General features: G+C 49.7%; 2 protein-coding genes across 5 annotated transcripts in view; one reads left to right on the plus strand and one right to left on the minus strand.

Annotated features, from left to right (window-relative positions):
* Positions 1-6,992, plus strand: part of STAB1 (stabilin 1) — a 65,364-nt gene extending 58,372 nt beyond the window's left edge. For all 4 annotated transcript variants that reach the window (XM_048315610.1, XM_048315607.1, XM_048315608.1 and 1 more), the window contains exon 70: positions 1-6,992. In XM_048315610.1, coding sequence (XP_048171567.1) covers positions 1-51 — 51 coding nt within the window. In that variant the 3' untranslated portion in view covers positions 52-6,992.
* Positions 2,338-15,669, minus strand: part of NT5DC2 (5'-nucleotidase domain containing 2) — a 26,202-nt gene continuing 12,870 nt past the window's right edge. Inside the window, exons 6-14 of the mRNA XM_048315616.1 lie at positions 12,853-12,981; positions 9,041-9,101; positions 8,683-8,785; positions 8,096-8,197; positions 6,773-6,854; positions 4,027-4,113; positions 3,450-3,590; positions 3,156-3,220; positions 2,338-2,704 (exon numbers count right to left, since the gene is read on the minus strand). Coding sequence (XP_048171573.1) covers positions 2,443-2,704; positions 3,156-3,220; positions 3,450-3,590; positions 4,027-4,113; positions 6,773-6,854; positions 8,096-8,197; positions 8,683-8,785; positions 9,041-9,101; positions 12,853-12,981 — 1,032 coding nt within the window. The 3' untranslated portion in view covers positions 2,338-2,442. The remainder of the gene's footprint in view (positions 2,705-3,155; positions 3,221-3,449; positions 3,591-4,026; positions 4,114-6,772; positions 6,855-8,095; positions 8,198-8,682; positions 8,786-9,040; positions 9,102-12,852; positions 12,982-15,669) is intronic.

Here is a 15,669-nt window from a genome sequence, read left to right on the forward strand (position 1 = left end):
GACCCGCCCCTGGCGGACGCCGGCACCGACCCCCGCGGGTTCCTGCAGTGACCCCGCGCGGCCCCGACCGCGCCGCGGGGAAATAAACAGCTCAGCGCCACCGGCTGTGCCCGCGCCTGCCTCGCCGCCGCAGCCCCGGCCTCCCACCGCCCGCCCCGCCGGTACCGGCCGCCCCCTGCAGGTGGGAGCTCCAGCCCCTTCTCGCCCCCGCCCAGCGCTTGTCATGGCCCCGTAGGAGGTGATGCCTGCCCAAGCCTCCAGCACCCAGGGCCCAGTTCAGCTGCTCCCAGGGACGTACGGCGCTCAGTCTTTGCGTGCAACATCCCCCGGGGCCCGCCGGACCTCGCTCCTGTGCTCTTACACTGCCCCATGGTCAGGTACGAGTCACATCAGTCACCGCCCCAAGCACCCCTTCTGGCCCCCCCGGGTGGCCCCTGCCTGTAGTGCCGCTGTAAGGGCACCGACTGCTCCGTGCTGACCGCCTCAGCCTCGGGCTGTCTGATGCCCACCCCGGCTTCAGCCCAAGCTGCCGTTGGTCGTGCCCCCAGGGCAGGCAGAGGAGCCCCACCGAGCACAAGGAGCGGGTTAGTCCATTAGTTACACATGCTGCAGACATTTATTGAGCTACACACTACACACAGCACAAAGACAAGTGGCACATGCACCTACTACAGCTGTTTGATTAGAACAGCCACGTTAACAGATTGTCCAAGCCACTGAGTTGAGCAAAAGGCATCTTGAAAGTCTGCGACAGGCTGGCACATGGCACAAAGACAAGGCAGTGACACACAAGTGACAGACTGACAGGCCAGCCTGGCATGGTACTGGGGAGTAACATGCAGGAGAAGATTTTTTTTGTGTGTGTGTCTCACTGAGGGTTGCTGACACACGCAGCGCCTTTCTCTGAGTCACGGGTTCTGGCACAGGGGCCTCCACACGGCCCTGGTTTCTCTCCCTCAGCTGCCCCCACACCGACACCCCCAGCCCCTCCAGCACTTACCACTGCCCAGTGCTCACAAACCCCTGGTGCTCACTGCCAGACCCCCCTTTCTCTGTTCCCTCTCTCCTCCCTCTGACCTCAACACCAACTGCCCCTGAACAACTCCTGTTGCCATCTACAAATGTGCAGCAGTGAGAGGAGGAGGAGGAGGAGCACGGCAATCAATGTCTACCCCTTCATCCACTTGCCATCATTTCCCACACACCAACCAGCTTTCTGAGGGCATGATCGCCTGTTTCTCAGGGCCAACCTGTATCGGAGTGGCACAAACTCTCAACACCCCCTCTGTACCTCACCTGCCCTCTACCCCTCCCCACCACCCTGCATGGCCCTGGGGCAGTCTGAAGCCTGGACAGGACCAGCAAGGTCCTGGGCCTGGTGCAGAGCCCACTTTCTGCACCTCACATCCTAAAGCAGCTTTCACTTTCCTGGGCCTCCTTTCACCCCTGTCCCATCCTATAGATTCTGGCATCATTATTAGCATCTTTTTGCTCTTCTTCCTGCTGAGGTGGCATCCCAGGGCTTTACCTGGCCACCTTCCACAGCAGCACTGCACACACACCCCTTCCCCAACCATCCTCACCTGCCTCTCCAGCCACCTTAGGCCACATCTCAGCAAATCCAGGTGGAAGGCCACTACCGCTGTTGCGACCTCTGCACCTTCCCTGGAGGGCTGAACACATCCCTCTGCAACTCACAACAGACCACACCACAGCAGTTGCCAAAATACTGATATCATACGGCACCAAACCCAAAAATACCAACAATGCACAGCCTTAAGCTCACTCAAAAGCCATCCATGTCCCCAAACAGTAACTTTGAGACCCTGTGACCTACTCCCACGCCCAAGGCTTGCACATCCTGCCCAGTTACCTACCAGAGTCCCCAGCTGGACAGACCAGTCTGGTGGGGAGCGGGATGGGGGCTAAAGGCTGCTGGACAGGTAATGCTGCTGATGTTTTGTCATGTGATGCACTCACTGATGGGCTTGATTGGTTGCCCAGCTGGCAGCCCTGACCCTCTCTGTCCATCTGCAGTCACTCATGCTGCAGTCCCAGGCTCTGGGGGCAGCTATAGACCTGACACACCTTGTCACACCTCCCACGGGTTGTTCTCACCAAGCACTGGAGACATGGAGCTCCATGCCTCAGCCACTTGTGTGGGCACAGAGCAGGGAGGGGCAGTGTCCCACCACCAGCATTGGCCCTTCCATCTCACCTACTCCTAGAGAGGACTCCCTGCACAAGCACCCATCCTCTGTCCAGCCTGCAGTGCACTTCAGGGAAAGGGATGGAGCCAGTGAAGGGAGAAAATAAACACACCATCTACACACATACTCAAGTGTCAAACGCCCTTTAGTGGTAGACAGAGGTGCTGCTGGCCGAGTGGCCCGGCCCCACTCCAGCCCCGGCTGTGCTGCTGCCGCCTGCAGTACCTGCCCTTCACCGGATGTGCACCATCTCCTCCAAGAAGGGGGTTTTCATGCAGCCCGTGCAGAGCTGATCCATCCAGAGCGGAGCCTCGTGCTGCAGAGGGGTGCGCCGGGGGTAGAAGGTGAAATTCACGTCGTAATTGAGCAGGCAGCTGATGGAAGCCATGTAGATGTCAGAGAAACGCACCAGCCGGCGGGAGAAGTACGTGGGGTTGTGGAAGGTGCGGAAGATGCTGCCAAACTGGGGGTTGAACAGGTTCTTCGTCAGAGACCTGAGAAAGAGATGGTGCTCTGTAGATAAAACTGTGGTCACAGATTCTTCCCATTCCCTTAGCCCTGGGCCACCCCACTCCCTGAGCATTAGGGGATGACCCCAAGTACCCAGGCCCCAAGCTGTGATGCAGACCAGTCCCTGTGCAGTGAGATGCATGAATATTCAGTGCACTCCTACTCTGTTATGGGCAGTGGCAGGAGCTGCAGTAGCAGACAGCCCACCAACTCCTCCCAACACTCCCCTTTCCCACCCTGCCTTCAAACCAGTCCAACCTCCCAGGCTGCAGGACTGCACTGCTGCATGCCCCCCACCCAGAGGCAGGTGACACCAGGCAGGACTAGAGTCCCACAGCTGCAGTACCATTGTCCCCAAAGCAGGTTACAAAATGGACCCAATGCAGGCCTGGGAGCCCCTAAGACATCTCACGTGTGAGGGGGGAAAATGCTCACCTGATCTCCTGCCGTTCCTTCATCCACTCCAGCAATACTTGCTTTGACTCTGCATCCTGATACATCTGCAAAGGCAGCAGCAGAAAGCACGACATCCATCAGTCCTGCAGGCCACACCTCAGCTCCCTGCAATTTCTACTGTAACTCACAAACCCAGAGCCCACTGCACCAGGAAGATGAGATATTTCTGAGAACCAGGCAAGATGGTACATCCCCTCATCCCTGTGGCTAAACCCAAAATTCAGACTCAGAAGGCAGCATAGAACCTGTCCTGCTCAGGCAGGAGCTGTTTACCTGCATTCTCTCCAGCAGCCCTGTCAGAGCCTGCTGCCAGGTCAGGGAGTGCATGTACTGCTCCGTGTTTATGATCCGGATCTCCGTCTCCAGTTCAGGAACGATGGCTCCAGTCCTCCAGCCATGACGCAGCATGAGGTCCTGGAGGTCAGGGTGAAAAAACAACCAAGAATTCAACATAAAGACTGAAAGCCAAACACAACCCCAGTTCCTAGAAGAGTGGGTTTGTTCCCATTTTGGATTCTCAGGGGACAGCCATCCATGGCCCATGCCAGTAACAACCATCTCCTGGTCACCAGGATCAGTTGCATGAAGCACCTAGAAAGGTGGGATCAATACCGACTGCTCTCAAATGCACAGACTTTACCCACAGGAAGTACTTCAGGAACCCTTTCTCCAGTGCTTGCCTCTGTCTGAGAGCAGTGGGGAAGCCTGTGTGTCCTGTGGGGGGGGCAGCCAGCACAGCACAGCCCTGAGCTCTCAGAGCAGGCCCTGCCTTATCTCCAGCCCAGCTTCAGCCACAGCAGCCATGGGGGATTGCTCCCACCTCGCTGGAGAGCAGAGACATTTCACTCACCGCAAGGTCACTGTACAGATGGTCACCAAAGTAGAGCACCTTGGATCCACGCCAGCCCGTCAGCCTCAGGAAATCAAAGAGGTTGCCCTGCAAGTGACAAGAGCACAGAGTGAAACGTGGGTAGAGGCCACCTCACCACATGCAGGTCTGAGCAGTCTCATGGCATGTCAACCTGCTCTCTGCCCCACCATCTACACCCAGAGGTTTCTGTCCTTCGCCACCTCACTTCACTTTCTTCCCATGTGACAATCCCCTGTACATTCCTCAGCTTTTTTAATGCTAGAGGAAACGACAAAAACTCTTCCAAAGAGTTTTTGCAAACAGGGAATTCAGGGGAAATTCTGTGGTCTAGGGCACAGCAAATCAAGAAGACAACATGGTCTAAAAAGGCAATAAAAGGAGGCAGTTTAGAGGCCAAGAGACACCTAAATTAGAAAAGCCTGAGGATGGGCAAAGAGAACCCAAGGTGTTCTGGGTTTAGAAGTTGTTAGTCTCAGGTGATAATGATTTCACCTCACAGTGTGCACTGAGCACTGCCAGGCAAGGCTTTTGGAGGCAAGAGCTGTTCTACATCCCTGATGACCATCCCCACCCCAAAGTTTAACAACACCCACATGTCCACAGGAATTGTTTAATCAAGCCAAAGAACCAGGCAGCCTGCACAGATTCACTGCTGAGTAAAACAAACCAAACCCCAATGCACCAGCTAAAGCACAGCACCAAGCAGCTTTCAAGACTTTCCAAACATCCATACGTGCACAGAAGGCACTTCAGGGCCTACCCTTCCATCTCCACATAAGTTTTCCACATGAGTCATGAAAACAAAACCCACTAGGGAAGGAAAAGGCCTCATCAATGCCAGCACAAGCAGTCAGTGCAAACCCACAAGCCACTCAGCAGCAACCCCTCCAGCCAGACTCCAGTGGCAGGACAGAGCCAGCACCCCCAAGCACCAGCCTGGCCAGAAAGCCCCCAAACACAAGGCAGCCCCCACAGCAGCCACTGGCAGCTGGCTCTATGCACAGCTAAGGCTGCCCAGAACCAGGGTGCTGGGTCTTCCGTTCCTGCAGCATCCCTGGAGCTGAGTAGACCTCCCTTAACAGCACAGAAACACAGGACCAGGCAGCCTCTGCACTTCCTGGACACACAGGAAGCCAGGAAGAGCAAGGAAATGGAGCACAGCCTTAGAAGGAGGACAGTCCTCTGCTGTGCTCCAGTCACCTCAAACAGCAGTGGACCTGACAGCCAGGAAACTTGTGCTTGGAGCTCCACAGAGCCACAGACCTGTTCTGAGACCTCCAGGTCCTGCCCTCCTTTCCCCCAAGATCACAGACCAGGAGAGGGGCAGGAGCACAGATTTGGCACATACAGAAAATACCACGTCTGTTGGAACAGAGGGACTAGAGGTCATTGTACTTCAGCTTCCCACTCCCTAGGGCAAAACACCAATCCCTGAGGTCCCATTCATGGGACACCCACAGCCAAAAAACTGCCATCCAGCCCTGCTTCAGGGCACAGAACAGCTCAGAAGCCTCTGGCAACACCACCAGCACACTAACGTGTGGTCCATGGCCACTAACACTTGCCAGAAAGAAGCATATTGTGGCACTTCAAGAAACCAAAAATCCTGGAGACAGGGTGGGCTACAACCAGGATACACACTCTGTCACATCCTAAGAACCACAGTTAGGCAACAACGTTAATGCAGTCAGATAAACATCATGGTGGGGAAGAACTGGAGAGGAGCCCAAAATCCTACTCAGCCCACTTTCTACCTCATCTTTTCCCTTCCTCAGTGCACCATTCACTTGGGTGAGCAACCTGTGGCCACAAGATGTTGCTGGGTCAGGAGCAGGATTTAATTCAGCAATAAACTCCATGGGTGAGGCGTGCCTTTTCTCATGAGGGAGCTGCCACTGGGAATGAGCTTTACTTGCATGTTCCCAGCTCCTAGCTCTTGGCAGAGTGCGGGACACTAGCCCAGCACTTTGGCAAACCCACCAGACAAGAGGCTTCCCAATAGCACTACTCGAGGACATGACCTACTTTGCTCCCACAGGTCAGGTCCCAGCTACTTGACCACAATCTCACTAACAGTTTCTTCCCATGGGATTGGACAGCTCAAATAACCAAGAACAAACTGTCCTAAAGCCAGAGGCAACTTGTCCCAGCGGACAGACCAGCTGCAAGGACAACACCCAGGGCAGCAAGTTCACCAGAGCTGCAGCTCATCCTTCGGACATGCTGCTCCTTCCAGGAGGGGAGAGTTGGACCCAGGCTTTGTATCCTCTTTCATGCTTTGTACCCTATTTGATCACCCTTGTTTCTTTATTCCCTTCTACACAAGTCCACCTTTTCCAACCTTATGGAGAACAATTTGGAGTGAGGTGTGGAAGATCTTTGCACGCACAACAGGTTTCAGAGAGCTGTGCCTTCTTAGCCTCAACTACCACACTCTTGGGAGCCCAACCAGGACAAGAGTTTCAGGACCAGGACATCAGAAGAGCTGAGGGAAAGGTTCACAATTGGCCATGCTGGACAATGTCAGAGCAGAGCTCCCAAGGTGAAGGTTTCATTCTACATGGGGGCAGGGGACATTCACTGGCCCCTCCCACAGATGCAGAGGATGTTTCCCTACCACCCCATCTCACACTTTTTCCAGTGATTTCCAAAACTGAAGGCATGTTTTAAGTCCCCACCATTTCAGACTCCTGCTTCACACCCTTTATGTACCCATTCACTTTACCTCTTTGTAGATCTTTCCCTTCTCCAGCTGGTTTATTTTGTCCCACTGCAGTGAGCCTTTATCATCCAGTTTTCGAAAAGGTCTGGGGAAAAAAAAGGGGGAGATGTCAACTTCTTTTGATTTTTGATGATTGTTACCCAGCAACCAGAACATTTGAATCACAAAACTTGTTTACCTATGTAAGAACTTGAAATAAAAGCTCTACATGAGTTCTAAGTGACCTTCTGGGCTTTCTGCACTATTTTCTCAGGGGAAGAGAAAGTGTGAAAAGGAAATATCTTTTCAAAATGCTTCCATTGACTGTAACCATTTCATGCCAAAATTCCTAACAATTCTTCTTGCTTTCACATACAGAGAGGAGGAAAATAACCATAATGACTCCCTCTGAAATGCCAAGGCCAAGAAGGCTTTGACATGAAATGCTTTGTGTGCTGTTCCATCCTAGCTATGCCCCAGCCCAACAGAGACCACAGAATTTCCTAATAGGATAGAGCAAGTCTGCAGAGAGAATGGAAAGCAGTCCCCATGCTGAGTTCAACAGGTGAACCAAGCTGTCTCCTGTTTTTCCTGAGGGCTTGCCATGACATCCTCCACTCCATGAGTGGATCTTAGGCACCAGGCAGCCATAGGTTTTATTTCCAAGAGGGCCAGATCATCATAGCTCCAGGCTGTGCTTGTAAAACACTTCACCTGCAGCCCATGAAAAATCCTGTACCAGGCCAGCACAGCTTATAAAGCCATCCCATAGGTTTACTCCAGCATATGCCAATGGCCTGGGAAATGGGGGAGGAAAATACATACAAAGGAAAGGATAGACCAATCCCCCAACAAGTTCCCAAAGCAAAGAATCCAAAAAGCAATGTAAGGACAGCAGTCTGTCTATCAACTAGCCCTTTGGCATCTCCTAGCTGACCACAAAACCCAGCTGCCACGTACAAAGGCTTCCAGAGCTGCCAGTTTCCAAACAGCATGCATCCAGTAACTAAACAAGACCCCAAAAAAACCTCAAAAAACAAACCACAGATACTTGCTGTGGGGAAGAAGAAAAGGAAAGATTTTGTCACACTCTCGAGACAAGAAATGGCCAGCTCTCATGCCAATTTCAGAAACACATTTTCTGCTTGGCTCTACACATTCTATCCATTTATTCCCAGACTGGTCACTTCTTGCCTCCTCAGAGAGTATCTGAGAGGACAGTGGAAGGCTGAATACTTCCTGGAGCTAGACTATGCTTAGCAAACCACTGCTTTCTGGCAGGCCAAAGTAGCAGCTCCCTGCAGGGAGGGGCCCCAAGCCTGAGGCAGAACTGCCCTGGACACGTACTTCCGCCGGTCAGTGAAGAAGTTGGGCTTGTCCGCTTGCACAATGACCATGTCGAATAAGTCCCGCCAGTTCTTGCCAACCATGTGTTTCATTCCTTTGTCCCTAAGGGCAAAAGAACAGAAAAATTAACAGATCCAGTACTCTTTTTTCACCCAACGCTGCATCTTTACAACAGTATGCCCTAACTTCACTTTTATTTCAGTAACAGAGAAGAAAACAGAGATTTGTGAACCCCCCAAGGCTGTCTCATTGTATGAAGTATTGATGCTGTGCTTTGTTTCAAGCTGTCACACACTTTCTTCTGCACCACTGGAAGCCCAGGGAAGTCTGTGATGCAGCAAACACTGCTAGAGGCAATAGAAAGAGTCAGCTCTAATGTTGTGGCCAGCCACAGCCTTGTAACTTCTTCAAAAAGTGAGATAAATGCTGTGGGTGCAACATTCATTACAAGCAGCTCCCAGAGAGCTCTCATGACTACTGCCACAAAACCCTGTCCCATACAAATTCCAGGTGCTCAGAGGAGGGAGCGCCCTGCACAGCTCTTGCTGTGCCATGGTGACCCATTGATGAGCAATAATGGTACTCACACAAAGCTAAAGGGACTGTTTGTGATGAGGAACAGTTTCTTCTTGTGGTTCACCAGGCGGTTTAGCACAGCATAGATTTCATCCCCGTGCAGAATATACTTTTCTGTATCAGAACGAAACACACAGCATCAATCAGGACACTTTGGCATGTCATGACCACACTTCTAATCAAACCAAACCAAACCTAGCCCCTATACCACTAAGGATAAAAAAGGTCTGAGTTAGATCCACCTCAGGTGGGCAGTCAATGAACCATCATGGTGACAAAGTGGCCCTCTTCATCCCCATCAGTCCTATCTAAAGAGAACGACTGAGGAAGTGACAAGTGAGTTTGGCACCAGAGCTCTATTTAACTCACCCATATCCTTTTCAATCCATTTGTACATCACTCCTTTCACATGAACATCTCTAATTGCATCCTAAAGAAAAAGGTAGGGGAAAAAAGTTTCAGTTTTATACATGGCATTCCTGTTTCCCAGCATGCAAACCTACTGCCACCACTGAAGACCAAGGCAGTAATGATACATGCCCTCCTTGCTGAATGGACAAAAACTCCATCACTGCCAAGCAGCAAAGCTTGCCCAGCAAGGCTGGCCAAGATGCCAAAAGAAGAACAGGGTGGCTGGCTCAGCTGATGCAGTGTAAGGGGGAAAACCTCAAAACTTATCTGTGAAAGCACAAGTTCCTTCCTGCTCTTGGAAGGAACGAGCATGTTACCCCACTGGTTCCAAGGCAATAGACTGTGCCACTCCAAAACTATTTCCTGTCCCAAAACTGTACTGCCTCAGGCACTAGCTGGCTTTTCTTCCTCCCGGCGCCTGTGGAAGTTCTGCCAAATGTGACCCAAAGGATAGGAGCGTGGCCGGGGTGAACAGCAGCAGAGGACAGCATCTGTGATTCCAAGTTGCTCCCCACAAGCCAAGGAGGGCACAGCTCCTAGCCCTGGGTGACCAGTGTGCACAGACAGAGCAGAAGCTCCCACTAGGAGGGTGGCACAAAACACAGCTGGGAAGGGAGCAAGTTAAAACAGATGTTGTCAATGGCATCCAAATATCCTCTATTTTCCAGGCCAGAAGCCAAGATACAACACATTTTTGGACACACCCAACTGAGATTCTGCCCAAGTCTCCATCCAGCAAGATATGCCAGACACACAGAACCGTCTCCAGAGCAGCAACACAGTTTGCAGTGTTTGCACATGCAAATGCTTGTTTGAGCAGCACTGTTTTCACCCCTGATAATTTACACAGGTAAACAAATGCTGCCTTTCCCCAGGACCCTTAAATCCCTGTTACACTGTGTGTGCCCCTTCAGGAGCTGCCCTTTCAGCCTGAGCCCCACACTCACCACTGACATCACTACGGCGACACTTGGAACACGGTCACCTGATCTCATGGCAGTGCTGGGGAAACCTCCTCATGACCCCAAAAACCATTTCCTTCAGAGCTGGAGAGAACCACAATTTACAGCTTAAATGGGGATGATGAAGGTGGAGGCATCACCACTTCAAAATGGAGTTTTAGGAGCTTCTTTCCACCATGTGGATTTGAAGGGCAAAAAGGCAGAGATCACATCTCATTGCCTTATTGGAAAGAATGTGAACAGAGAGCAGGAGCTCTAACAAGAAAACAACTTTCTCTTAACCAGCACTGTCACTAAAAACAAGCAAAACTTCGGATTTGTGTCAAAACTACCTTTGCAGAGAAGAAAGATTTCAGTGTGCTCTTTCCCTAAACCCCTGCCCTCCAAAAAACAAAAGAAGAAGAAAAGAAAAAAAAAAAAGGTAAACTATAATGTTTCTGCAGGTAAAGTCTTGGAGGCTTGGTAGGTGCCAAACAGGGCTCAAAAAAATGCCTCCAAAGGGAAGCAGGGTAAACTGTACATTCTTACTCTCAAATATGAAGTGACCAAACTGGTGTGACAGGACTACTTTAATTACATGTCAGCTTCAGCCTTTACCATGTGTTCTGGCTTGGCCAAATCTAGAAATATATCCCCTGAGAGAAGGCAGGCTACAACCAGCCCTCCCCCACCAGGTTCGGGGAAAAAATAAATTTTCCTTGAAGGAAAGTGAAAGAGATAAAAACTATTTATTTAACAAACACACAGGAAAAGGGATAATGATGATAAATGATAAAACCTCCCGCTCTGCTGAGAGAAACCTGGGAAAATTTCAGAGTCCTTCCATAGATCTCTCTCTCCCCCTCCTTGGAGCTGGGACAGGGTGGTGGGCCCACCTCCAGGGCCAAGGCCTCGGTGGAAAGTCCTCCCGATGTATTCTGATGTTGAAACAGTCCAGTAGGAGAAAAGGAAAAAAACGAAGTCCCAGGAAAACAAAAGTTCAACTCTCCAGAGGAAAAGGAGCTGGGGGAAAAAAACTGCCGAAAGCTGGCTGGAAAGGAAAAGCAAACCGGGCGCTTCCCTTCCCTCTCGCTCTCCTGCCACAGCTGAAAAAAAGTCTATCTCTGTGTGACCTTGAACAAGCTGCAAACTGCTTTGAAAAAGTTTTGCTCAGTTTTTCCTTCCCCCTCTCAGGTTCAGTTTAAAGGCATAGAAAGGCACAAAATTTAATTTCTGGGCATAGGGCAGCGATATGGGATACACATCATAAAGTCACCCCAAGACACCATGCCCCAGGGTCAGCCCTTTTGACTCAGTGCAGTGCCTGTAGCACTTAACCTGCTCCCAAACACACGGGCTGCATCAGCATTACCACCAAGAGTTACAGCAGTGTGTCAGGTTAAGCCAGTGCTGTCCTAACAGCTGGGCTGTGCAATTCCTCTGGGACACCGGTCTGCAAGCACAGAAGGATCTCTGTGCTCATGTTCACAAAGCATTTCTTTGCACTCGAACTTGGGTACTGCAAAAGGATAAGTTTTGCAAAAATGTTTGTTTATTCCCATTGTACAGGAAAAAAGCAAGAACACCTCTGGTGAGACCATATGATGGTCCCTAGTTTCAATATAGATTTCAGGCATTGCCACAGATTTTCTGTCATAGCTCTCTTTGCCTACTTCAGTTGCTCCTCAGGGATGACCACATTCTCCACCAAAAAGAAAAAGCCAGGATTAGCACTCAGGAGTCTGAGGGCTGGACCACACCAGTTGCCCTGTATTGAACATTTATCATCTATGGCAACCATCCCCCTGCTCTCAAGATTTCAATTAGGAACATGTCCATTTTGATCTCCAAAGAAGGTTCAGAAGAGACTCTTCGAAAAAAGCCTCAGGAATCAGCTGTATCCCCTCTTCCAATTTTCCCCACTCTAAGAGCAAAACCAACATCCAACACCCACAAAACACGTTAAGGTCTTTTAGGAAATGGGCTGGCACGTTCCTATCAAGCACCAACAGAAGGTCAGGACACACAGCTGACAGGTGGATCCTTATCACAAAGCAGCAACACAGACATGGAGCTCCATTTCCCCATGGAGCCCCATGTCCCTCCCAGAACTGAACAGCAGTGGGTGAGCCTAAGATTCCCACAATGTACAAATCAAAAACCCTACTCCATGGAAAAAGGAATGCAATAAGGAAAATGTGTTGTCTGTCAGTGTAAATCAGCCAGAGCAGCAATCTCAAGCACTTAGTCTTGCCTACAGCATTAACTGAGAAGTCAAAGAGCCCTAGCAATGCTGATAATCCCACACAGCCCTTTCAAGTGCCACTTAACACCTTGGAGTAAATGACTCATGAAAGCTACAGCCACCCACTGGAAAACATCTCCAAAGGATAAGACTACTCTGCAGCTGCAAGGAGTAGAGGACTCTCAGAGCAGGCAAGGACAGGTGTTTTACAACAATCACTGTATTAAGTAAACTGTTTGGTTGTCTTTGAAAAATGAGATACTAAGGAAAACAGTTTAAAAGCCTGCAGAACCAGAAAACATTTACACAAGCTGTGTGACATATTTCCCATGGAAGGACCTTCAGCTTAAGCAGCCTAGGCTCTCCTGCACGAGATATACCAGCAACACCAGCTCTGTAGTACAGACAGAACCCAAGCATGTTCTGAAAACACAGCTTTGAATATTCCCTGGTAATGCTTTGATCTAAAGGGACAACAGAGCTGTCATATCAAGCTGGTCACTGCCAGCCCCTGGGGTTTGGGTGCTGCAGAGCTCACAGCTCTGATGTGGTGTGAGCTGTGGGGCAGTTGACATTTCACTTACAGATATGTCCTTGTAGAGATGCACCTGGTCAAACTCAATGCCATGAGTGATGAAGTAATCAATGACTGAAGAGAGCAGTGTCATTTCAGGAAGAGAAAAAATGTCCATAAACTGCTTAAGTGATGGACCCTGGAAAGCAAAAAACAAAAGGGAGACATTAAGCCAAAAATACTGGGAAAAAAAAAATAGCAAAGCCAACAAGCAAACTCATATCACTCAGCATCATCTGAAATATGTTCCAGGCTAACAAAAAGAAAAATACCAGTGTGGGAAGTCCCAGCCACTCAGCCAGTAGCCCTCTCTTCTCCACCAAAACACTAACCTTGAAGAAAGAGAGGTGTCTCCCTCACATAAATCATTGAACAAACCCAGCATCTTTAATACCACAGGGTGAAGATGGAGGAAGCAGGAAGTCAGTCCCAGACATTTTTATTTCATCCTCTGCTTCCCACTTGGACTCTTGGCATTAATAAGGGTGCCAACAGACAAAGCTCTGCTACAGCAGCAGACAAGGGCCTTGCTGAAGATGTCCCTTTGCTCATCTGAGCCAGGCTGTGACACAGAGCATCAAAGCTGCTCAAACCACGTTCCAGTGAGGTTTCACAAGGCAGTGTAAGACAAGCTGTTTGTCAATGCCTGTCTGTCACTACGGAAAATCCAGAGGAAAACCAGCTCCAGCCCACCCAAGTCAAGTGGAAATGGACAATTAAATCCTGACCAAGGAATAACTTCCCTTGCATTAGGCAAAGTTGCAGCTCTCACACACATCAATCACAAACCTATCAGCAGGCCAAGAGCCAACTTTGGCTCCAGAGAGAGCTTCCAATAAAATGAACTTTGCTTATTCTGTATGTACCACCTGTGCAGAGGACTGCAGTGAGTCTCACTTGCAAGATGAAGCTGGGATCAATTTTTTCATCTGCCATCGATAAAGTTCCAGACCAGATATGGGGACAGTTACTAAGGCCCCATATAGGGAAAGCACACAGACCTCCCATGAACCTGGTCATCAGTAGTGCCCTGGCAATCCAGTTCTATCCTGCCTGTGCATGAGCTTTGAGCAATCCAGGACTGACAGCTGCGAAGTTGCAATGCTGTAGGATAATACTGGCCCACTTCAGAAAGCATTTATTAGAGCTGTGTGAAAGACAGACATGAAAGCAGCATCCAGAAAACCACAGAAGGTGCAGATGGTGGAAGCTGACAGGGCCCCTGCTGCCTAATGACAAAAGTGTGGCCCTGTCATGCCGGGATGTAACAAGAGAACACCTCCCATTTAGTCTGGTTGGGTAAGGGTGGCACAAAACCAGCCCTCTGCAGCCCTATCTAAAGGCAATACAAATGGAGCTCAAAAGGGCAAAGGAACAACAGACAGCATTTTGCCTGAGTTGCATTACCAAAAAATGCTGCAATCAAAAGCTGTGCTGGTGTGCTGAGGGTTATACAACTTCCATCCACCCAGCACAGGACACTTTCACCTACAGAAGAAGACAGCACAAAGGGCCACATACCACACATGGTGGCGCTGTTTAGGGATACTCTGAATCCTCCCAGCACTTCTGTCCATTTTGAAGTCTGGTTGCTAAGGGAATATTTCTCCCATAGCAAAACCAAAAGTTCCTGCAAACAGCCTTCACCTTTTTTCCTGTTCAGAGATTCTGGGAAAGAAGCAAGAGGGACAAAAGCAGTTCCTACTGAAATAACTAGGTACAGGATTTAGCAGAGCAATGACCTGTCCTACCTTTCAAGAGAAGAGACAAGTAAATGTTCAGTGTTAACAGCAAAGATTTACCTTGTCAGCTCTGATTTCATTTTTGAGCCTGTGCCATTTTCCTAGAAGGCAAATCCAACCTCTCCCAATTCCCTTTAGTGGCCTTGAATTCCCTAGCCATAGTGACAGGAGCCATGATGAAAATTGGACTGTGCTTTCAGAATGTTACATCTGCTTTCTCCACAACACTCATGAGTTCTCCACCCTCATTACAGGCCATCACATGTAAAGCCACCCCAGCTACAGTGTCTAACCCTGGGCAAGATCTGTGCCCATCTACTGCAGGTGTTGGGATGCAGCTGTCCACACACTCCTGCTAACAGAGAATCAGGAAAACCCTTAAGGGAGAGTATTTACACACTTCAGCCGTATCGGTCCCACTTCTCTTGTTGCCTGTTAGCAACCTTCCTGGTGCCCATACAGCAACATCAGCATGGCAGGCTAAGGAGAACAAATCCAAGACCCCTATTAAAGGCTCACTCCTCACCAGTTCACTGCACTTGCTCACACCAGCAGTCACATTAACCCTTGCTTCATCTTTCTCACTGATGTGGGAAAATATGTCCCACTTAGTGGCAGAGGTTGAGTGGACATTGCTGAATGCAAATACCATTAGTTGTAAATACTTTCTTTCTCTTTGGGATCCACCTATTAGTTCATGGAGTCTATCACATTACTAGGAGAGGAGATTCACCTCTTCACAAAGACTAAGCTGGTATCTCTTCTTCTGTGGCCAGATGTTACATCAAATTTTTCAATACCAACTACAGGAAAGAAGAAAGCACCTGGTATGTACAAAGCAGCACCTCAGCATGAGCACCTGGTCCTACAGAAGGCCACAACTTGAAGCAGGTTTCATGTTCACAATTATTTAAAAAGAAAGGTGAAATCATCTCAAGTTTGGCAGGAGTGAGGAGAATTGCACAGGAGGAGGCTAATCGAGGGCAGTTTACAGACAGATACCAAATTCTAAACAGAAATGTCCTGTTTCAAAGCTGGAAACGTCATTGAGCTATAAACAGAGTATATACTTATTAAGAAAGCAA

The sequence above is a fragment of the Corvus hawaiiensis genome, chromosome 11 (genome assembly GCF_020740725.1).
Source record: "Corvus hawaiiensis isolate bCorHaw1 chromosome 11, bCorHaw1.pri.cur, whole genome shotgun sequence".
Lineage (NCBI taxonomy): Eukaryota > Metazoa > Chordata > Aves > Passeriformes > Corvidae > Corvus > Corvus hawaiiensis.